The 23,864-nt window shown below is 35.8% G+C and overlaps 2 protein-coding genes across 7 annotated transcripts in view; one reads left to right on the top strand and one right to left on the bottom strand.

The window, feature by feature from the left end:
* The window catches only part of LOC143029169 (metabotropic glutamate receptor 1-like), a 552,309-nt gene that overhangs the window by 524,652 nt on the left and 3,793 nt on the right, over nucleotides 1–23,864 (top strand). The window lies entirely within an intron of this gene.
* The window catches only part of LOC143029170 (dynein light chain roadblock-type 2-like), a 68,247-nt gene continuing 60,376 nt past the window's right edge, over nucleotides 15,994–23,864 (bottom strand). For 2 of the 5 annotated variants that reach the window (XM_076191665.1, XM_076191669.1), the window contains 3 exons: nucleotides 19,448–19,504; nucleotides 19,133–19,205; nucleotides 15,994–16,388 (listed from right to left, as the gene is read on the bottom strand). In XM_076191665.1, the coding sequence (XP_076047780.1) occupies nucleotides 19,135–19,205; nucleotides 19,448–19,504 (128 nt within the window). In that variant the 3' untranslated portion in view covers nucleotides 15,994–16,388; nucleotides 19,133–19,134. The remainder of the gene's footprint in view (nucleotides 16,389–19,132; nucleotides 19,206–19,447; nucleotides 19,505–23,864) is intronic. The other 3 variants (XM_076191666.1, XM_076191668.1, XM_076191667.1) reach the window with 3 other exon arrangements.

Below are 23,864 nucleotides of genomic sequence, written 5' to 3'. Positions count from 1 at the left end.
CTTTTCATTTGGGACTGTGACCTCTGTCATCAGTGGATATGTCATCACCTGTAAATACCAAATCCAGGGCGTTTCCAGCAAATTTACTTGATGTGCTGGACCAGGTAACAATCTCAGACCTTTCAATAAAGTTTTGGCTTGCACTATCATCACCTGTATCTGGGAGCCATGGGTCTCCAGCAAGAAAAATCTAGGACAACAAATTGATTGTATTTCTTGCCTAAACCTGCCAGCAGCATTAATTACTTCTCACTTTGATACACCTTCCAGCATGTGTTTGATAATTGAGTGAAGTTAACTGAAGTGACCTTTTTCTCATATTCCACATTAGCTGAAGAGGGGACAGTAGCGCTTAGTAGCAGTTAGGAAGTACAGTGGGAAGTTTGTCTTTTGTACATCAAGTCTCAGTTTTATCTTTTTTATATTTAAACCACAGTGCTTTCTAGAATAAGCCAGTGGTGTTCTTAGAGTTGGTATCACTTGGTATGGTAACTTAGGTGTCACCCCATTATATCTTGTACATCTGACTTGATTATTACAAATGTTATGATAGATTGCTTAATGATTCTGATCACCTAAATTGCCAACATGCCCAGGATGAGTGAATTGCAGCTTATATGACTTTATGAATCTATTTTTCCTAAAGCAAATGTTGTACATGAGAAGTTTTTGCCAAAACTGCATGGACACTAAGATCACAGTAAAATTAATATGATTGATAACACTGAGCAGATTTCAATGTTGGCTGGTCATATTGTGTGCATGCCTAATGTTTTAACATGGCTGATGGTGAGTAGTCATAGGCCTAACATCATGGAACAAGTCCAAATACTATATCTTGGTACAGTACAATATGATGTTACATTTCCTCACCTTCAATGCTACAAAATTCTCCATATCATAATCAAAATTTATACTATCAGCTGACCCAGTCTCAGAGATATTGTCAAGTCAGAAATGCTGGACTGACTTATTGTAGACCATGAATGATTTCAAATCAACTTCAACTTTCCTTTCACAAGAGGCCACAGAAACACAGGACCAACCTATGGCAGTGTTAGATTTGGAACAGAACTAATGAAATCCCATTTAGCTATGCTATGAATGTTAGTTGCCTCCTCAGTTTAGGTATTTTAAGCATGAGCTTGTTATTACATATTTCTTCAGAAGGCTGTGTGTTTTGAAATTAACACCATCAAATTTTCTCCAGCAGTATGCATAAAGTTCTTTGTTTGAATGACCTCAAACATGGATGCCATTTTGTTGGCTTCTGATTCCATGTAGTTTCAAAAACGATCCATACATTTAATATGACCCTCTTTTTCTTCTTGTACAGCAAATCTAGAATCTCTTGTCTGCTCCCCAGCCATTCTTTTATCTATTTTTAATATCTATATCATTATCATTATTATTATTATCGGTTATTGTTGTTAATATTATCATCATCATCAATCATCATCATTATTATTATTGTTATTGTTATTATTATTATTATCATTGTTGTTGTTAATATTATTATCATTATTATTATTATTACTATTATTATTATTATTACTATTAATATTACTATTATTATTATTACTATTATTATTACTATTATTATTACTATTATTATTACTATTACTATTACTATTATTATTATTATTTATTAATTATTATTATTATTATTATTATTGTTGTTGTTATTATTATTATTATTTGTATCTAATATTTGTGATTGGACATGGAAAGAATGAGTGAAGAAAGACTAGTAAAAGAGGTGTGGAAGGCAGAAGTGGAGGGAGTGAACATGAGGGAGCAACCTAGGACAAGATGGATGGATGGGGTAAAAGGGGCATTGGGAACGAGAGGAATGTCTGTTGGGGAAGTATGGGAGAAGACAGAAGATAGGGGTGAATGGAGAATGGTTGTGTATGGATGATGCTGTGATGCATGAGGGGGAGTGGGTGGGGGATGGGGGGTGAGGGAGTACATATGAGAAATAAATTGACACAGCCCAAAGGGATTTCTCCCCATCTTCTCCTTTTCTGCATGAGGGGATGGAGAGGGGGAGGTCACCAATTTAATGAAGTGGCCTTGCTGTGGATGTGCTGTGTCTTGCGGCACTGCTTCTGACCCAGGGCAGTGGACAAGATGCAGGGATGACCCATCATCCAGGAGGTGCCAAGATAAGAGGGAGAGAAGAGGATGGAGGGGAGTGGAGTATGTAGGGGATGGAATGGGTGGGAGTAGTTTCTATGCCTTTGTTTTTTGGCTACCTCCCTTGTAAGGGGGAAAAAGCCTTCGATATATTATATTATTATTATTATTATTATTATTATTATTATTATTGTTATTATTATTATTATTACTATTATTATTATCATAATTAATATTATCATCTATTTTGTTTTATTATTTTTCTCCCTGTTGAAATGTGGCTTGTGACATTCTATTCAGGCAAGGAGTAAACACCATGTTTAGAAACTAGTCCTATACTCTTTCCTTAGTGAATACTTTGTGGAGCTTCACATTTAGTACTGTCCATATCTCTCTCTTTTTTTTAGTGTCAATCTTCATCATCCTTGAAGAGTAGCATGTAGTGTTCCTGCCTTAATTACCAGAGACCCAGGTTCAATCCCCAGGAGATGCTAGACAACTTTTTAAGTCACATTTTCATGGGTTCCCAATACTTCCCTGCAATAGCAGACATTAAAGGCAGTATATTAGTGTTGCGTTTTGGTGCTGGCACCTAATCAGTATGACAGATCTGATAACACTGGTTTCAGATTTCATTTACAACTGCAATTATTCCAATGTACCACACTTTCACACCATCCATACAATCTTACCAAACCACATGGTGATGAGGTACAGAACACTTCCACTTTCATCTTCCTTGTACATTAATAAGTATGTTAGGACTAGTAACAACAAATAGTACCAGGAAATAGTGGTCCTGTGAAGCAGATGTCAGAAAAGCATCTCCCTGTTGTCCAACTCCAAAACCTGTCAATGCCCATGTAATGACCCACCCCAGGTGGCAATATAAAAAAAAAAAAAAAAAATCCTGTAATAATAATATTTTTATTCCACTTTAATCTATCTTTATATTCATTTTGATTACAGCATGAATCCTTGGAACAGAAATTAATTATATTTATATTAATGTGGTGGGAAAAGGAGTGGAGGTGGAGATAGAATGTAGATTGAGAGAAGCAAGTAAATGTCTTGGGGGATTAAAAAGTGTAATGAGAGACATTTGGGAATGGATGCTAAAAGGAGATTGTATGAAGGAATGATTGTGCTGACAGCACTGTATGGGGCAGAAACATGTAACATAAGAGATGAAGAGGGAAAGATTTTAAATGTGTTCGAGATGAAACGCCTGAAAAGTATGGTAGGTGTTACTAGGCTGGATAGAGTGAGACATGAGGAGGTGAAGAGGAGAGCAGGGATGGAATGGGAGCTGGGAGATAGGGTTGATGAAAGAGTACTGGGATAGTTTGGACACATGGAAAGAATGAGTGAAGAAAGATTAGTAAAAGAGGTGTGGAAGGCAGAGGTGGAGGGAGTGAACATGAGGAGACAATCAAGGATGAGATGGATGGATGGGGTAAAAGGGATATTGATTAGGAAGGGAATTTCTTATTGAGGAAGGAAGGGAAAAGACAGAAGATAAGGGTGAGAGGAGAATGGTTGTGTATGAATGATGCTGTGATGCATGGGAGTGGGTGGGGGATGGGGGGTTGAGGGAGTATGTGTGAATGATATTTTGATGTGGTCCAAAGGGATTTCTCCCTGTCTGCTTCTCTTTTTCTGCATGAGGGGACAGAAAGGGGGGTCACCAATTAAATGAAGCTGCCTTGCTGTGGATGTGCTGCCTTGCTGTGGATGTGCTGTCTTACCTCATTGCTTCTGACCCAGAGCAGTGGTTGAGATGCAAGGATGATCTATCATCTAGGAGCCAAGAAAAGGAGGGGTGATGAGTGAGAGTGGAGTATGTAGGGATGAAATGGGTGGGAATGGACTTATGTCTTTGACTTTGGCTACCTCCTTTGTGCAAGGGGAAAAGCCCTTGATATATGTATGTACAAGGAAATTCTTTTCTTATAGCTTGATATTAAAATTTATCTATTTTTTGGTTAATAATACAACTAGGACTTGACTCAAATCTTCAGATGAGGCACATAGGTTACCTACTTATGAAAATCTGCTGGCCATATACTTCCTCAAATTCTCTACAAGTTATCATTCAGTATTGACCCTCATTTAACTTGTCATGGAACACTATTTTCACACCTCCAACCTAGAGAGCACAGAGAGAAAAAAATTAACCATGAAAGGATGGACACCTAGTAGCCACAACCTTACTTCATTGACCTCATTTTTAACTTATGAAAATCCCCTAGCATCCAGTGGGCAATGCCTGGCCACACTGCACATAACTCATTTTGAGTCTAGGTATGTTAGAAAATTAGAGACTAGGAGACAGGACCCAATGAGTGTTGCTCCTTTCCTATATACTACAGTTAGGTAAATACTTAGGGAAACTATGAGAAAACTAATACACCATCTAAAATGTGTAACACATTTATACAACTTGGCTCAGTGAGAATTTTCTCCTGCTGCGGGTGATCCCTTCAGTTGTAATCTTTATCTACATCTATATGTAATCTAACTATATCTCATTATAGTCATTATATCTCATTACTGGGGAGAGGGGTGAAGAATCAAAAGACACCAACCAGGTGAGGGTGATCTCTCCAGATGTAATGACACAAGCCATGCTCAGTGCCCTGAGCTCCTGACCAATATCCAATTCCTCTCTCTGGATCATGACTTAATATTCCTCACCTGTTTTCTGTTTACATATCTAGGTCAATTTAATCTAGTTGAGGGATTAATGGGAGTATATATATTTTGATGTTATGGAATCCACATAGTTTTCTTTCTTTTGGATGCAGATTTTTTGTAGACAATCTAAAGCATGAAACTATGACTCCTCAGCTTTTGGATAATTTTGCCAACCACATGCATGGGCTTTGGTGCAAAGACAGAGTGTGCAGGAGAACAGAAAAAATTGGGTATTACTAACTGCAAAAACTGCACATCAGTCACATAAGCGAAGAGAAAGAGGGGGGTTATATTCTATGATTTTTATGGTTAGTTGAAATAAATATACTGAAATCACCTCAAGGCATCTTATATAAACACAATTTTGAATATATAAATGAAATGGAATAATTGGGCATTACACCAACACTACCATCTGGAAGTGCAGGGCTGACAGTTTGTCTCCATACTGAGCCCAAGATATCTATCAACTTTTGACTATTTCTTTCACTTTTTTGTATAAGGAGAGCTAAGTGGTGACTGCTACCATCTTCCTACAGCTATAAGCAATGGAACAGAACAATGGAATATTCCTACACCAATACATCACAGACATTAACATTTCTTCCCAGAAAGATCTATGATAGGACCCACATTTACCAATTACTGCTCCTTCTCCTCCTTTACTCTCTCTTTTCCAGCATGAATTTGCTAGTGACCCTTTTGTATTTGAAGAAATTTTTAATACCATGCATCTATGGTCTAATATTAGTTTATCCTAGCCATACAGCTTGGGAAAAGAATGGGATGGTAAATTCCACCTATCTATATCCCCATCCCCCTTCTGGTAAGGGAGAAATGGGATGATCTTTTAATTTCATGTGAAAGGTTGTCTTGTTCTCTTACATCCTGCAGGCATGATAACACCTGCATTCACAAGGGGTACAGCAGGGAAATTATTCTAGCATCAGTCTTGCACAATGACCATAAGTAGGTACCTATTGTTGGCACCCCATGAGGAAAAGTACTGTGAATTGGAAGAAGTAAATATGCACATACAATGAAATTTGACTGTATGTACTGTCCCACAGTAGTTAATAGTGATGGTGATAAATGAATACTGGTGTAATCCTGCCTGTTCAATGAAACTATGACTAAACCCTAATCTGTATTTGCTTGCACTTCCTTTGGACCCAAAGCAATGATCCTTTGTGAATCAAATTCCCCCTTCCCCCCACACTCCAGACTCGCCATAGTACATAGTGCATCATTAATTTGGACCATTGATGTTGTTACAAAATTTTGGATTCAGCAGTCCTTTCTTATAGGAGCTCATTAAACCATCACAACTATGGAGGCAGTACACAGGCATTATACTACAATTTAAAGTCCAGGTGATTACATATCAAGTGTAGATAGATAAGGTGTGGGATTTAAACACAAGCATCAGATCCACCAAAAAGATAATCACTGAAGAGAATATTGGTTCCTGTTTGTCTTTACCCTTAGGCACTGTGGTTACTATCCTCACACGTGTTGGGGAAATATCAATGGCTACTTCCTCCGAAAGGGGAAATCATTTGTTGAAAATAAATATCCAGTGCATCATATTTTGTATATAAAGTGAATGTGATGTAGATTCACATATTTACCTAGTTGTATCTTACAGGAAGGGGAACTACGCTTATAGTGTCCCATCTCTGTATCTCACCATGTCTAATTTGCTCTTAAATTCATGTATGGTTTTTGCACACACTATTTTGTCTAGTTTGTTCCATATATCCACTACTCTGTGGGGAAAGCTTTTCTTTTTCAGGTCTCTTCTATAACTGTCCTTCTTGAGCTTCCTTCCATGTCCCCTTGTATTTTTCTTATCCCAATTTAGTAAGGACTTCTATACCTCTCATGATTCTGTAGTCAACAAGTCTCCTCTTTCTCTCCTTTGTTCCAGAGTCAGCAATTCTAGTTTGGACAATCTCTCTTCATATGACTTAATGATTCTGTAGTCAACAAGTCAACTCTTTCTCTCCTTTGTTCTAGAGTCAGCAAATCTAGTTTTGACAATCTCTCTTCATATGACTTAATTGTGTTATGGCCATCTTCGTAGTTGCTCTCTGAATTCTCTCAATTTTCTTTATATTCTTTTTGATACTGGATGACCATATTGTCACTGTGCACTCTAATTTTGGCCTTATCTATGTGACTAGTATTTTTTTTTTACCATTTCTTCATCCAAGTAAAAGCCACCTTTATTGATCTTATCATGTTATAGGTTTCTCTGACAATTTTGTTTATTTATCAGGGGACATGTCGTTTGTGATGATTACTCCCAGGACTTTTTCAGATCACGATTTCTTTACTTCCTTTGCACCAATTCTATATTGTCCTGATATCCTTTTTTACTTTTTCCAAATTCCATTATGCTACATTTCTTAATGTTGAAGTCCACTTCCCACTTCTGACTCCATTCCCAAACCCTGTTCAGATCTCTCTGCAGCAAATCACAATCCGTTTCAGTACTCACTTTCTTCAACAGTTTTGCGTCATCTGCAAAGAAGCTCATGTAACATTCCACACCCTCGTCCATGTCATTCACATAAATAGCAAACATTATTGGAGCCAATACTGATCCTTGTGGAACTCCACTAATCACCTCTTCCCAAGTAGAACTCTTATCTCTGAGCACTACTCTCATTTTTCTTCCATGCAAGAAATCCTCCATCCATTTCAGTAGTTTACCTTGTATCCCTCCTATGGTTTCCAGTTTTCTTAATAGTTTTTTGTGTGGTACTTTGTCAAAAGCTTTTTGTAGGTCTAGGAAAGCACAATCAGCCCATCCGTCCCTTTCCTGTATTATATCTAGTAGTCTTGAGTAAAAACAGATCAAATTTGTGGCACATGATCTTCCCTGTCTAAATCTGAATTGTCTTGGATTTAGTATATTGTTCTCCAGATGTTTTATCCATCTACTTATTATAACTTTTTCTCAAATTTTGGCTACAGTGCATGTAAGGGAAACCAGTCTGTAATTTGCTGGGTCTTCCTTGTTTCCTCCTTTATATATTGGCAAGATATAGGCATTTTTCCAGTCTTCTGGTATTTTCCATCTTTTAGTGAGCAGCTTATTATGTTATATATTTTGTCTATTCTTCTTTACATTCTTTTAGTATCCAGTTTGCAATGCCATCTGGGCCATGGGATTTCCTGACATCAAGGTTCATTATTTGATCCATTATTTCTTTTCATGTTACTATTATTTCCCTCATGGGGGGGGTGATTCTCACTTCTCACTCTTCATCCCAATGTTGTTCATTTTCTCCAGTGAAAACCAAGTTGTATTTGTTCATGACTTCAGCCATTTCTGTAGCTTCTGTGTATTCCATATTCCATTGATGTAGTTTCACAATTTCCTGTTTATTCTTTAGTTTACCATTCACATATCTATAGAATAGTTTTGGCTGATCCTTACATTTTCTATTATGTTTTTTTTTTCATATTTTCTTTTTTCTTCCCTGCATATTTTTAAATATTCATTCCTATGATTGATATATATTTGCTACTTTCTAGTTTTTTCCATCTTTTCCAAGCTTTATCACTTCTATCACTTTGCTCCACCTTCTGTTAAACCAGCACTTAATATACACCTTTTCCTTTTTTTCACTTTGGAACATATTTATTCACTCTGTCATTATAGATTTCCACCAGAATCATCCATTTTTCTTCCACTTGTGTTTCTTCATTGTAAAATTTATCACAGCTAACTTTAAGAAAAAATTTCCTACGTTTCTCAAAGTCTGTTTTACTGTACATCAGACTTCCTTTTCTGTATTTCTCATTTCTATATATATTTCCTACTTTAGTTCTAATTCAATATGTGGTCACTTTGCAATTGGTGTCTATTCAATTTTATCCACAATTTCATGCTCTGATGTAAATAATAAATCTAGTCTTCATGGTTTTTCATTATTTCTAAATCTAGTGTTTTCTTTTACTCACTGTGTCATTGCATGTTCTATAGTCATGTCTAGTAATATATTTCCCCATAGATCCTCTCCATCTTTGTAGTTAAAATCTCCTATAAGTACCACATTTCCTCCATCCTTCAGCATCTCATTTAATGAAAGCCTTGTATCTTCTAACATTTTAGAATAATCTCTCTCCAAGACCCTGTCTTTGGGGGCACATAAATCACCACAAACTTTCTACTTTTCATGTCACTATCTTCAACTCTTATTGTGATCATCTCCACCCTGTTCTCTCCATTTGTAACTTTCATCACATTTAAGTTTTTCTTAGCCAAGAACATGACTCCTCCACCCTGTTTCTCCTATTTCTAAGCCAGTGATTATATAATCCATGTCCAACACTGGTAATAGTGGACCCCTTAATTTTGTCTCCACAATTCCCATTATGTCTGGTTTTTCTTCTGACAGGTAATCACTTAGTTCATTTAATCCTGAGATTAACCCATCTATATTAGTATAAGCCCTTTTATTTTTCTACTCCATCTCGTTCTCTGTTCCTTTTTTTTTTTTTTTTATACCTTTTTTCAGTCTCATTAACACACTTCAGTAGAATTTTGTTTTCTGTCTCCGTTTTTTTTTTTTTTTTTTTTTTTTTAAGCTTCACTTCAAGAAATGTCTTTCCTCTTTTTTCCTCATCATTCATGTCTCTTTTTAGTGTTCACTTCTTGCTAACTTTCCTGTTTTTGCTAATATTTCTTCTGCTACAATTTGTGACCTTAATTTGATCTTTAGGGATCAACTTCTTCCTTCTGCATATTTTCCCATTCTATGCACTTTTCCAATTTCTTTTTCTATTTTTGGCTCATCATCTGGATCTCTCAGGGACCAATTATGGTTATGCTTTTCCTTTAGATCATATACTACTATACACTTCTTTTGTCCACTGTATCTCTTACCAGATTTTCTTTTTCTTCAATTACCTGAATGACTGCATCTTTGGCATTCTCCCACATTTGTTGAACAACTTCTTTAAAAATGATCTCATCATTTTTTTTTTATTCTTCCATTCTTTCCTGAACTGTTGTAAATTATCCTCTCTTAGATTTCTTCCAGTTTTCTGTCATTGCCTTTGTTTGTTTACCTCTTTCTTTATGGTCATACTATTAGTGGTATTATTTTTCAACCTCTCATTTTCACTTTTTAACTTGGCCAGTTCTCTTTTTTAGTGCAGTTACCTCCTTATTCATTTCAGCATTTACTTTAAGTTACTCACTTCCTTATATATTTCATGATTTGCTTTCTTTAGATCATTAGTTTCTTGCTTCTATGATTCCTTCATAAATTTCATCTATGCCTATAATTTTACCAAAAAGTCTTTTCTCGTACCCAGTAAATTCAGAAAAAGATCCTTTTTCACCACGAAAAATATATATTTTCCTACCTAATCGAGATCTAAAGCTCATGTTTTCATTTTTGCTATTGTACCGGTACATGGCTCTGGGTTCATGTTTACATTTTACTTCAATGCTTTGCCACCAGGGGACTTCTCTGGCCTATTTTCATTATCTTCCATTTTTTTTCAATTCTCACTATTTGCACTGCAGTCAAACCACCTCGGGCATCTACGAGCATTCCCCTTCCCATTTAACACAACCTAGGTATCCTGTTATTGTAGCATGTATAGATGCTCAAGACAAGTTGAGAAATGGTAGCATCTGTGTATGAGTGCAGTGTATACATTCTTTTCCCATTTCAGTTGTAATAAGTATGTCAATATTATGTAGGTGAAAGGTGCCATGTAGTTGAGTCATCAACTACCAATATAGTACTAGTAACAGTGTGCACTTTCATAAGTACATTCTAGTGTTTGATGCTTAATAGCCACATTTGAGTGTTTCTGCCCATATACCTAATGGTGTTAAACAGGTTTCCTTATCTTCCTGTATATCCAATTTGGTATGTCAATCTTTCAACCTATCATTCTAGTTGTCCTCCTATTGTGTAGGAGGTATTATGATGTTGGTAGCTATTACTTTCATATATTACTGTGGTATACTCCTGATATTTCCACATACTTTTGTATTTACTTGTGTCATATTTAGTCATATCTTCTCATGTGGTGTTAAGTAATCTATTTTGTGTGGTGTTCACTCGTACTTTTCAATTTGTGTACTTCCAGATATTCTTGTTGCTTGTAGCCTATTTCTTACAACCTACTGTAAGTGATGTTTGATGAGGGTCCTAAGACCTTTTATATAACATACCTGAGTGCTTCTCCTTTTCAGTCGCCCTATGAAGCTCTAAATGTAAAATACACTTAAAACCACCTCACCTACATTATCTATTTCTTAGTTTTTCAAGTATATCAAATATGGAACATCTTAGTTTATCCTGACTTGTATTATCAACATGTGACAAACATGAGGAAACTGGTTCGTTGCAGCATACCCTACCAGTAGAAGTTGGACCCTGGTGCCTTGTATCATCAGTTTTGTCACATGAAGAAATGCAGATACATCTCTTCACAATTGTTGGCTAACCAAAATGAGACATCTTTCATTTACATATATCTATTCATAGTTCATTGTTATAATTTTCTTCCACCCTTATTTGCCTTTCTCTTTCAGTTTCGAGACTAAGGTTTTTTCTAAATCAATATATAAAATGGTAATATACATTTGATATTTCACAGAATTTTAATTGTCCAGAAATGTTGCCAGGGATGGATTCAAGTTGATACACTATTTTTTGACTTGCTGTAGTGAAACATTATGTTGGCATAATAATATGAAATACCTACATATATACCAAAGGGCCTTTTACCCCTTACAAGGGGGTGACAAAGTCAAAATACACACCTATCCAGATCTATTCTTTACTCTTCCCATTTTAGCATTGCATGAAGGAATGTCCTGCCACACTGTCTGGATCAAAAGCAATGCCCCTAGGTCTCTTGCAGGAGATGCACAGCTCCCAGGTAACTAACTACAGCAACCAGGTGGGCCCATAGGTCTCTCAAGGAAAATGTATTGTGTTGTTGTCTAAGGATTGTTAGTGAGAGATATTGTAGGTTGAGGTGTTCATGGACAGATCTATGGTAGGGCCTAGTTACTGTTGGAAACCACTGTGGGGCTGTAGGTTTCCAGTTGATCAGTGAATTTTCTGAAGTGGATGAGGGAAGTGGTTGCCCCATAATGAAGTGGTGGGGGCAAACCAGCTCTGGATATCAGGCCCTGCTGTGGAGGCACTGTGGTATTGACTGGACCAGTGGTGCTAAGGTGCCAAGATGGGAGAGATGGTAAATGGGTGTAGGATGGGTTAATACTTTGACTCAGCCAATCCTCTTGTAAGAGAGACCATTTAGTATGTACATATTATTATTATGTATAGATTACATTATTTAGCAGTTTTACACGAGTCATAGGCCTTTACTATAAAAAATTAAATACATTCAACCTCATCTTTTCCATTCCATCAGAATGCTGCCCATTTGTACAATAGAATTTATGTCAATCCATAGGAGCAGCAATATTTTTTTTTCTTTCAACAAATGGGCTTCGGTATCCATTTTGACTTTATTGTTCTCAATTCCACCTTCCCCATAAAAATTAGAGCTTCTTTTATACCTTGGACAAACTAAGAAAAACGTAACACACAGCATGTTTACCATAAGATGAAAAACAGTCCCTTTTCCCATTCACTTTCAAAAATCTATTTTGATTACCTATTTGTTACTTGTGTAGATTAGTGTATCTTAAGCATTACTTAGATTAGTTAGTTGCTATAGTATATCTAGTATTTGTATACCAATGCCATATGATTCAAGAAAGGGATGCAGGTACTATAGTAAACATAGTATTTCATTTACATAATTCATTCTAAAATTTCTCTAATTATTCTTGTAGTAATATTTCTGAAATACCCATGTAAATAATGTTTTTATTCTATATATGTATTGTTATCTTAGAAATGAATCTTAAATATACTTAATTTTTTTCCAAAAGTTCACTAATTATCCACCATGTGCTTACGACTTCATTTGAAAAATCTTATACGAATACATGAGGTGTAGAATAGAATGTTTATATCTTGTGTATCCTCTTTCATGCTTTTCGCTGTCCCTGTGCACTGACAGCACATGTATCTCGCCATATGAAACTTTGCCCAAGTTTTGTGTGTTTACAAATTCACTGTAAATCACAGTCTATATTGTTCCAAGCCCCTTGTAGGTGCAGTGAATCCAAGATGTAATGAGGTTGATTTTAAAGGTCAGATATCAACAGATATACCATTCGCTAAAAATAATCGTATTGCTCGAAAAGTACTTTTTAAAAGCATACAAATAAAGTTTTTACCTGTTACAGAAGAATTTATTCAGAAAATTCACTTTTAATTTCGCCTCACATACCACTTTTCCGAAGTCGAGATGTTCTAGTCGATTTGTAATTAGTACCAGTAATCGCCGCTAGGTGAACCGGCGGTGACGTCACAGTTGCCAAACAATCAGACAAAGAGACACACGCTGTACTTCAGCTCAGTCATTCCAATCGAGTTATTCATCTTCATGTTCGTTTTTAATCCAAATTTGTTCGCAAAAATGGCTCATTGTGCATTCCAATTCGGAAGGATAGTATGTATGGTGGAAGAAGAAGAGGAAGAGGAGTTTGATATCGCCGAACATCGCATTGTAAAGCCTTACCAGTTCGAACCGATAATAGGACAGCCCGTTTCTTTGTCGGAATACAGTGCAAGTGAAGATGAAGTGGGTAGGCAGTGTCCGCATGTACACCTGGAAATAAAAAAGTTAATTTATCTACAAATGAAATAAAAGGTTGAGCTGGACTTGGAAGGACCTCGGTGCAGAGGCTGGCCCCAGGCTTATGTCCTCAATCTTCTGAAATTAAAAGTTTGGAAAAAAGAGCAAAAATTTATTGGTAGGCTTATACCATCATGTAGGCCTGGACTACAATCGAAATAGGGGCCTAAATCGTCTACTTAAAAACAAAGGACCCCATCCCATGCTTGCAATGATAGCCTAAATAAGGAATAATGCACTGAATTTCTTACCAGTTGGTATTCCCAATCCTATGAGACTGGTCAGATCTTTTGCGTTTGCATCTAGGAGGGGTGGTAGGCCCATCTTGATTCTCGGCACCGTCTAAATCAACGTCGCCGTCGAATTCCGTCTCCTCCCCCGTGGTCTCGGGTTCTGAATCTGACAAATCGCTTTCCCCTTCTTCTTCGCTATTTTGTTCACCACTTTCTTCATCTTCACTTGCACTGTATTCCGACAAAGAAACGGGCTGTCCTATTATCGGTTCGAACTGGTAAGGCTTTACAATGCGATGTTCGGCGATATCAAACTCCTCTTCCTCTTCTTCTTCCACCATACATACTATCCTTCCAAATTGGAATGCACAATGAGCCATTTTTGCGAACAAATTTGGATTAAAAACGAACATGAAGATGAATAACTCGATTGAAATGACTGAGCTGAAGTACAGCGTGTGTCTCTTTGTCCGATTGTTTGGCAACTGTGACGTCACCGCCGGTTCACCTAGCGGCGATTACTGGTACTAATTACAAATCGACTAGAACATCTCGACTTCGGAAAAGTGGTATGTGAGGCGAAATTAAAAGTGAATTTTCTGAATAAATTCTTCTGTAACAGGTAAAAACTTTATTTGTATGCTTTTAAAAAGTACTTTTTCGAGCAATACGATGATTTTTAGCGAATGGTATATCTGTTGATATCTGACCTTTAAACGAGTTTGATAAAAATGTACAGCAGCTATCAAAGTTTTCTTATTCCAAGTAAAAACTGTTCCACAAACAGGAAAATGATACACAAATTTGCTCTTACACACATGAAGAAATACTGCAGCTCTTGCCATTTCCATAAAATGAGCCATATCACTTCATGGTCTTGCTTGTGCACCTATTTATTTTGATGTCTGTTACACAAGGACTTGCTCTCCTGGCATCCAAGGCACTGGTCATCAGTAAATTTGCATTTGCCTCCTAAAGTACTCCCAATTTATTTTAATTCCTTCCTAACTGCCTATGTCAACTTTTTTCACTATTGTAACACTTTTGACCATTCATCCTGGAGTCACTGTGCAAAGTCCTGTACTATGGACATGTATTGTCTTGTAGTTAGGAAGCTACAAATGGTTAAGTGTTCCCATATGAGGAGCACAAACCAAATTTGTTGATTTTGTGTGTGCATGTGTGCATGGTTTCATTTGAAAACACTTGCAGTTCACTAGTAAATAACATTAAATGTGTAGAATGGTGCCATAGCCAGTAAGATTTGTAAAAGAAAGGGATCCTACTGGTGAAGAAACCCTATCAAATATGACATTTGACACAAGAAAATCAACCATAGAAATGTCCTTTATTACATTCACTTGTACAGAATTAAAAGGGAATCTGTGCCACTGTGATAACCCCCATAAGATCAGACATATCCGTAATTTGCTGATATAATCTACACAATTTTGTGACTGGTTACCTGAACCTAGGTATGGTAAATCTTCGTAGGATTATAGATCTTGATTTTGTGATACAGTATATTTCATAATGAGGCATATGTTTGCTGGGGTAACAACTTTACCTGTACTTCACCTCTTGAATTCCACATTTTGGACATGGGATGGGTCAGAATGGTGTAATGGAAGGCGTAAGTGGGATGAGGAGGAATCTGAAGCAAAATTTATACTATATGAAATAGTCACCACTAAATGACATTAACACAGTTAATTTATTCAGTGGTTTCTTGTAATATTCTAAGCATTGATGTAAAATAATTATTCTATTTTAATAATTATTTAAATAATGCATCCAGATCCAGACCATATTTGTGTGCAGTCTTCATGACCTAGGCATTCCAGACTTGACACCCAATATTCACTTCAGCATTTCTAACTTTTCATCATTCATTTAGTACACATGTTGCAAATATTACATTTTCTTGAAGTTTAACCCTATTCCTTTTAATATGTACATCCTACAGGAATTTTAATGAAAAGCACCCATGATTCCTTCAGTGTGGTGACCTTCTTTTGTTATATATTTTTTTTTTGGCCAAGAAAAGCAAATTTCATGCAGTTGAGGGTCAGACCAAAAGGTATGCAAGTTTCAACTTAGATCCTATTCAACCCAGGGTCTGACACTGGTAATGAAGTTTCAAATGTGAAGGACAATGAAAGAATTTGTTCATTTTTGCATTTTAATCATAAATAGTGCTATATATTGATTGGTTTATATTTCACTTGTAATTTTGTCTTGGAATATCTATGTTAATATATAATTTATATGAATAGTTTTCATTATGACCTGTAGGAATTGCTGCCATATTAGGGCCCCACTACAGTACAAATTTTTGTTTAGCTAGTATGAAAACTTACATGTTAAGTTACTGTAAAACTTGATTAAACTAAATGAATACTTTTCATGCATAGGATGATACTGTGGAATGAACTGAAAGTTGCATAAAATGTAAACTTGATCATTTAATGGGTTGGACACTTTACAAGTCAAGTGTGATGTTTCTCATTTGTGACTATTCGCTGGTATTCTGAACAACAATCAGCATGTATTCACGATCTGTGAAGAGAAAGAAGTATGCATTTTATATATACAAAAAAGAATATTTGAAAAAGTGGCCACATTCTGATGTTGATCACCTTGTAATACTAGCCTATTACATTTTGGGTAGCCAGCATTTATACATCTATTTTACTGCATGCTATGACAATGTCACACAGCACCACCTGATCACATGGGAAAGATATAGAACCTCAACTGAATTATGACCTAAATCCAAATAGCAACGATCCTTGAATGTAAGTAGTTTGACTTGTAGGTTTAGTAGGTAACCTGTTTTAGTCATCTTCAATTTGGTTACTTAGTTTTTGCACCAAATGAACCTGCAATGAGAGGTCCCTGTAGACTATGAAGTTCAAGTTCTCACTAGAGATAAGAATAGGCATAACTGTGTGTATGCATGTGACTTTATAACACAACCTTCACAAATGTTCAAGATAATGTGCAAGTCTTATGTGCTATGCCCTAAATGTCAACAATGCAGTTTAGCACTTTATGTATGGGAGGACTCATTAATATATTTACTGATTATCCTGGCTTTTAGTCACCCCTTTATCATTCCTAAAATGACTGCAGATTATGTGGCATTTATGATAGGTATCAATCAAGACAACCCTTAATCTCCACCTGATTAAATGCATGGGGTTTATTCATTACTCTATCACCCCTTTTACTGGGGGAAGGGGTAGATGAAATGGAAGTGAAAATGAAAGTAAAAGGTACATGAAAAACAGAGAATAGGCTGAGGGGGGGAGTGAAAGGCAAATGTAAGAGAGACACACACTAACTGGGACAAATTCTCTAAGGAGGAAACAAAGATGGAAGACAAATGGAACATATTCAAAGAAAAGTACAAGGAAGGAATTGACAAATATGTACCAAAAAAGAAACAAAAAGAGATTTATATAAAGTGTTGGTATAACAAAAGGTGCAGTGAGGCTAGAGACAGAAGAGACAAAGCCTGGAAAAGATGGAAAAAAGACAAAAAAACATCCAAATGGCAAACATATATAAAACTTAGGAACGAATATGTTCATGCAGGAAAGAAAAAAGAAATTATGAAAAAGATATTATAGACAAATGTAAGGATCAACCTAAGCTCTTTTACAGATATATAAATGAACAACTAAAGGATAAACACAAAATAGTGAAATTGTGTTAAGGAGGAACAGAATATATAGATGACACAGAAATGGTAGAAGTCATGATCAGACATTTCAGGTCAGTTTTTACAATTGAGAGCTCACAATTTTGGGAAGATAGAAAACAAGAAAGATCACCCAAAATGAAAGAAATAAAGGTTGCACAAAAAGAAATAAGAGATCAAATAAAAAACCTAGATGTCAGGAAATCGCATGGACCAGACGGAATTGCAAATTGGATACTGAAAGAGTGTATAGACGAATTGACAAACTATACAAGATAATAGACTTCTCAATCAAAGAAGGAAGGGTACCACAAGATTGGGAAGATGCAAACATAGTACCAATATATAAAGGAGGAAATAGGGAAAATCCTACAAATTTAAGACCAGTATCCCTTACAAGCACTGTAGCAAAAATATGTGAAAAAGTCATCAGAAATAAATGGACCAAACACTTGGAAGAAAATAAAATAGTAAACCCTAAACAATTTGGATTTAGAAGTATACCACAAACCTAATTTGCTTTTACTCGAGATAAATTGAGATAATACAAGAAAGAGATGGCTGGGCATATTGCATCTTCTTGGATTTGCAGACAGTGTTCGATAAGGTACCACATAAAAAATTGATAAGAAAAATTGAAATAATAGGAGGAATACAAGGTCAGCTGCTGGAATGGATGAAGGATTTCTTAATTGGAAGAAAAATGAGGGGTACTTAGAGAAAAAAATTCGAACTGGGAAGATGTGAAAAGTGGCATTCCACAAGGCTCTGTATTGGCTCCTTTAATGTTTGCCATATATATAAATGATATGGATGAGGGAGTAAACTGTTACATGAACTTCTTTGCTGATGATGCCAAATTACTCAAAAGAGTAAAAACGGATGATTGTAGATCACTACAAGAAGACCTACACAAAATATGGGAATGGAGTCAGAAATGTGAGATGAAAGTCAACATTAAGAAATGTAGCATAATAGAATTTGAAAAAAGTAAAAATAGAGCATCGGGTCAATATAAAATTGGAAACAAAGAAGTCAAAAAAGTTAATTCAGAAAGGGACCTAGGAGTAATCATCTCAAGCAACTTGACATCTGATAAACATGTCAATAAATGATTTGGAGAGACTTTTAACTTACTAAGATCAATGTAAGTGGCCTCTGACTACATCGATGAGGAGATAGTTAAAAAAATAGTGGTTACATTGATAAGACCTAAACTAGAATATGCTGCAACATTGTGGGCACCCAGCACAAAGAACATAAGAAAATTAGAAAGAATCCAAAGAGCAGTAACAACAATGGCACCTACACTGTCAAATCTGACATATGAACAAAGATTGGAGAAATTACATCTGTCAATACTGGAACAGAGAAGAGAAAGAGGTGATTTATTGACCATTTACAGAATTATGAAAGGGATGGAAATTCTCAATAGATATGACTTATTAAAGTGGGACAGAAGAAAAACAAGAGGACATGAAAAGAAACTAAAGGACACTTATAGAAGAGGCCTGAAAAAGAATAGCTTCCCACATAGAGTGATTGACGTCTGGAACAAGCTAAATGGAGAAACAGTGAATGCCAAAAATATACACACTTTTAAGAATAAACTGGATGCGGAGAGATCCGAAAACAGGTCACTATGAGCATAGCTCTCGTCCTGTAAAATACTAGGTAAATATATATATATAAATATATATATACACACACACACACATACACATACATATATATACACATATACATATATATATATACAACCAGGATTTATTGATAATGGGTGATTTCAATTTTACTGACATTGATTAGATGACCCTTGAACATGACCATATAGGTAGTCGCTTGATTGATTTTCTTGGTGACAATTACTTAATTCAGCATGTAAAAGAGCCCACAAGATATGAAAACTTACTCGATCTATTGATCACTAGCCGCGAAAGCATGGTAACTGATGTAGAACTCGGTGAATCTGTTGCAAATAGTGATCACAACTTAGTTAGATTCAAACTCATAAACAATTTTAGAATAGATACTTGTGTTTCTAAAATACCCGATTTCAGTAAACCTCAGTTCATAGGACTACGTCAGGAGCTTCAGCTTACAGATTGGAAGGCAAAATTAAACGAAAGACCTGTAGATCACATGTGGGAAATATTTCAAAATACGCTCACTAAGATGATTCAAACTTACATTCCTTTTAAGGACAGACGTCCCCCAAACCAGGCTCGCACAAAGTGGCTCGACAAAGAAACTGAAAAAAGTATTGCTAAAAAGAGGCAGGCTTATAAGAAATATAAGTGCTCGGGTGCATCTAATGACTATGAAAGTTATGTATCAATACAGAGAGATTTAAAAAAGACAATAAGAAAAAGAAAACGACAATACGAAATGAACATTGCTGATAAATCCAAAGAGAATCCCAAAGAATTCTATAGTTACATTAGAGATAAAACAGTTGTTAGGAATCACATTGGTCCACTATTATCTGCTGACGGTCAACTTGAATATTCAAATGAAGGAATGTGTAATATCTTAAACAATTATTTTAGCTCGGTATTCGTAAACAAAACACCTCAAAGTGAATTCCAAACTGAAACCTGTGAAAAGTCTAGGGTAAACTTACTACGGTAAATATAACAAAAGAAAAAATTAAAAGGTGTATAGATAAACTCAAAGTTAATAAAACACCAGGGCCTGACGGTTGGCATCCAAGAATCTTAAAGGAAATGAAAAATGAGATTGTTGTTCCATTAGAAATTATTTTCAAGAAATCCATCATATCCGGAGATGTCCCAAGAGAATGGAAGCTAGCTAACGTTACTCCCATATTCAAAAAAGGTGACAAAAAGAAGCCAAATAACTATAAGCCTATAAGTTTGACTTCAATCATAGGAAAAATAATGGAAACTATCATCAGAGATGCTATCGAACATCATTTAGAAAGTAACCGTTTGATGATAGCCAGCATGGCTTCAGACGGAAACATTCTTGCATGACTAACTTACTCGAATTCTACAACACAGTTATCTCGAATTATGACAAAAGAAACAATACAGATTTAATATATTTAGACTTTGCAAAAGATTTTGCTACCGTCCCACACGAAAGACTACTTACTGAATTAGCTTTACACGGAATAAGTGGTAGCCTATTAGGTTGGACTAGTAATTGGTTAAATGGTCGAAAACAGAGAGTTGTTTTAAATGGAAAAACTTCTGGATGGAAAAATGTTACAAGTGGAGTTCCTCAGGGTTCCATTCTTGAACCACTTCTATTCATAGTATATATGAATGATATAGACCATGGACTAAAATCTACTGTTTCTAAATTTGCTGATACAAAACTGTGCAGAGTGGCAAATGATCACTCAAACCAATTAGATATTCAAGTAGATTTAGATCAATTACAGCAATGGTCTGAAAAGTGGCTAATGAAATTTAACACAAGTAAATGCAAGGTAATGCACATAGGTAAAAATAACAGTAAGTACGATTACAAGTTATTTGGGAATTCGTAACAAAAGTGGATAGTGAAAAAGATCTCGGCGTAATTATCAGTAACGACCTCAAATCATCCAAGCAGTGTATTTCAGCCTCTGAGAAAGCAAATAAGATTCTAGGACTGATTGCGCGATCTTTAGATTTCAAAAGTCCATCACTCATTAACATGCTATATAAATTGTTAGTTCGTCCACATTTGGAATATGCTGTTTCCGTATGGTCACCGAATCTCATTAAAGACATTGACAGACTGGAAAAAGTACAACGGTGAGCCACAAAACTGATTCCAAATATCAAAAATAAATCATACGAAAATTGACTAAAACATATGAATCTGTTTTCCCTAAAAAAGCGTAGACTCAGAGGTGACTTGATACAGGTCTTTAAGATTTTAAAGGGAATTGACATCAAAAGTGATAAAATTTTCACATTGAATGAGAATCAGACAAGAAACAATGGTCTCAAACTGTCCGGAAATAGATTCAATTTGGAAGTAGGTAGAAATAACTTTGCCAACCGTGTAGTTAATGAATGGAATAAACTTCCTGCACAGGTAGTGCAATGTAGTTCAGTTCGAAGCTTTAAGAAGCATTTAGATAAACACCTAGGCAAGATGCTGTAATGATTACAATTTATTTTGTATTATTTGTTTTTGTTTTGTTATCATTTCTCTGTCTGATTTTCATTTATCATTAGTTATATATCAATTTATTATTATTTACTATTTACCTGTTACAAGTTTACCCTTACAAGGGAAGTAGCCAAAAAGTGGCATCAGAGGAAAATTATTGGAATGGATGGAAGACTTCCTGACTGGGAGAAAAATGAGGGTAGTAATTAGAGACAAATACTTGAATTGGGAAAAAATGATAAGTGGTGTCCTGCAAGGTTCGGTATTGGCTCCAATCATGTTTGCCATATATATGACATGGATGAAGGAGTGGAGTGTTATATGAATTTCTTCGCAGATGATGTAAAAATATTAAAGAAAGTAAGAACATAGGAGGCTTATGAATCATTACAGTTAGACCTAGATAAAATCTGGAAATGGACTCAAAAGTGGGAACTGAACTTCAATATCAAGAAGTGTAGTATAACGGACTTTGGAAAAAGTATAAATAGAATATCAAGATATTATAAAATTGGTGAAGTCAAAAAAGTGGACTCTGAAAGAGACCTTGGAGTGATAATAAGCAAAGACATGACACCGGACAAACATATCAATAAAATAGTCAGAGAAACCTTCAACCTATTAACCCCTTCCATACGGTGCCACACACGTAGGCGTCATGGACTTAGATCTCGGTGGCAGCAGCCAATGCCAGCCGTACGACGTGTCGTAATAATACTCGCATCATAAAATATAGTCACCGCTTATATCGATCGTTCTCTCTTCACCCGTGAATTTTGATAACCATAGAAAATGCGATTACAAAAGAATCAGAAAGAATGTCATTATGGAGGGGCGACTACAATAAATATAATCAAGACGCCGATATGGCAGCCTCGCGAATACACTCGCTCCCCATGACGCCTACGTGTGCGGCACCGTATGGAAGGGGTTAAGGTCAATGAAAGTAGCATTTGACTATTTGGATGAGGAAATGATTAAAAAAATATCAGTTACACTAATAAGACCAAAACAAGACAAACAAGAAATAGTAAAACTGCATCAAGGGAATAATGAATATATAGATGTAGAAATGGCTGAAATTATGAACAAACATTTTTAATATTTATTCATAATTGAAAGTACACAAAATTGGGATGAAATACAGAAAGATCCCCCTAATGACAAAAATAACTGTGACACAGAAGGAAATTAGACACTAAATTAAAAAACCTTGATGTCAGAAAATCATACAATCCGGATGGAATTGCAAACTGGATATTAAAAGAATGCATAGATGAGCTAATGGACAAAATATATAAGATAACTGATTACTCACTCAAAGATGGAAAGGTACCACAGGATTAGAAAAATGCAAATGCTGTACCAATATATAAAGGCGGGGACAAGGAAAATCCAACTAACTATAGACTGGTCTCCCTTACAAGTACAATAGCAAAAATATGTGAAAAAATTATCAAAAGCAAATGGATTAAACATCTGGAAGAAAAAAATATACTGAATCCAACACAATTTGGATTTGGACAAGGAAGATATTGTGCCACTAACTTGATTTGCTTCTACTCGAGACTAATAGAAATAATACAAGAAAGGGATGGGTGGATTGTGCTTTACTAGATCTACAAAATCATTTGATAAAGTACCACACAAAAAGCTACTAAGAAAATTTTCATCAATAGGTGGTATTCAAGGGAAATTATTGGAATGGATGGAAGATTTCTTGAATGGGAGAAAAATTAGGGTAGTACTTTGAGACAAATACTCAACCTGAGAAGTAATGATAAGTGGAATCCCACAAGGTTCAGTATTAGCTCCGATTATGTTTGCTATATATATAAATGACACGAATGAAGGTGTAGAATGTTATATGAACTTCTTTGCAGATGATGCAAAACTATTAAAGAAAGTATGTACAAAAGTCCCTCAATTAACACAGATTCAAATAACACGGATTCAATCACACACGGATTTTATTTCAAAACCATCTCAAATATAGAGAACCATTTTAAAATTCGCGGCGAATCGGGCACGCATACGCACACACGTGGCAACATCGCAAACATTTGTGGTGACTGCTTTTTACTTTACCATATACAGTCGATCCTCAGATAACGCACTCATTATGTACTGGGAACTGCTCAAACAAGGGTGTGGGGCGAGGGGATAGCCATGGGTGGCTGCCTGCGGTCACGTGTCAA

The sequence above is a fragment of the Oratosquilla oratoria genome, chromosome 10 (assembly GCF_046742065.1).
Source record: "Oratosquilla oratoria isolate Oo_2021 chromosome 10, ASM4674206v1, whole genome shotgun sequence".
In the NCBI taxonomy this organism is placed as follows: domain Eukaryota; kingdom Metazoa; phylum Arthropoda; class Malacostraca; order Stomatopoda; family Squillidae; genus Oratosquilla; species Oratosquilla oratoria.
This window is presented reverse-complemented; position numbering and strand designations above follow the sequence as displayed.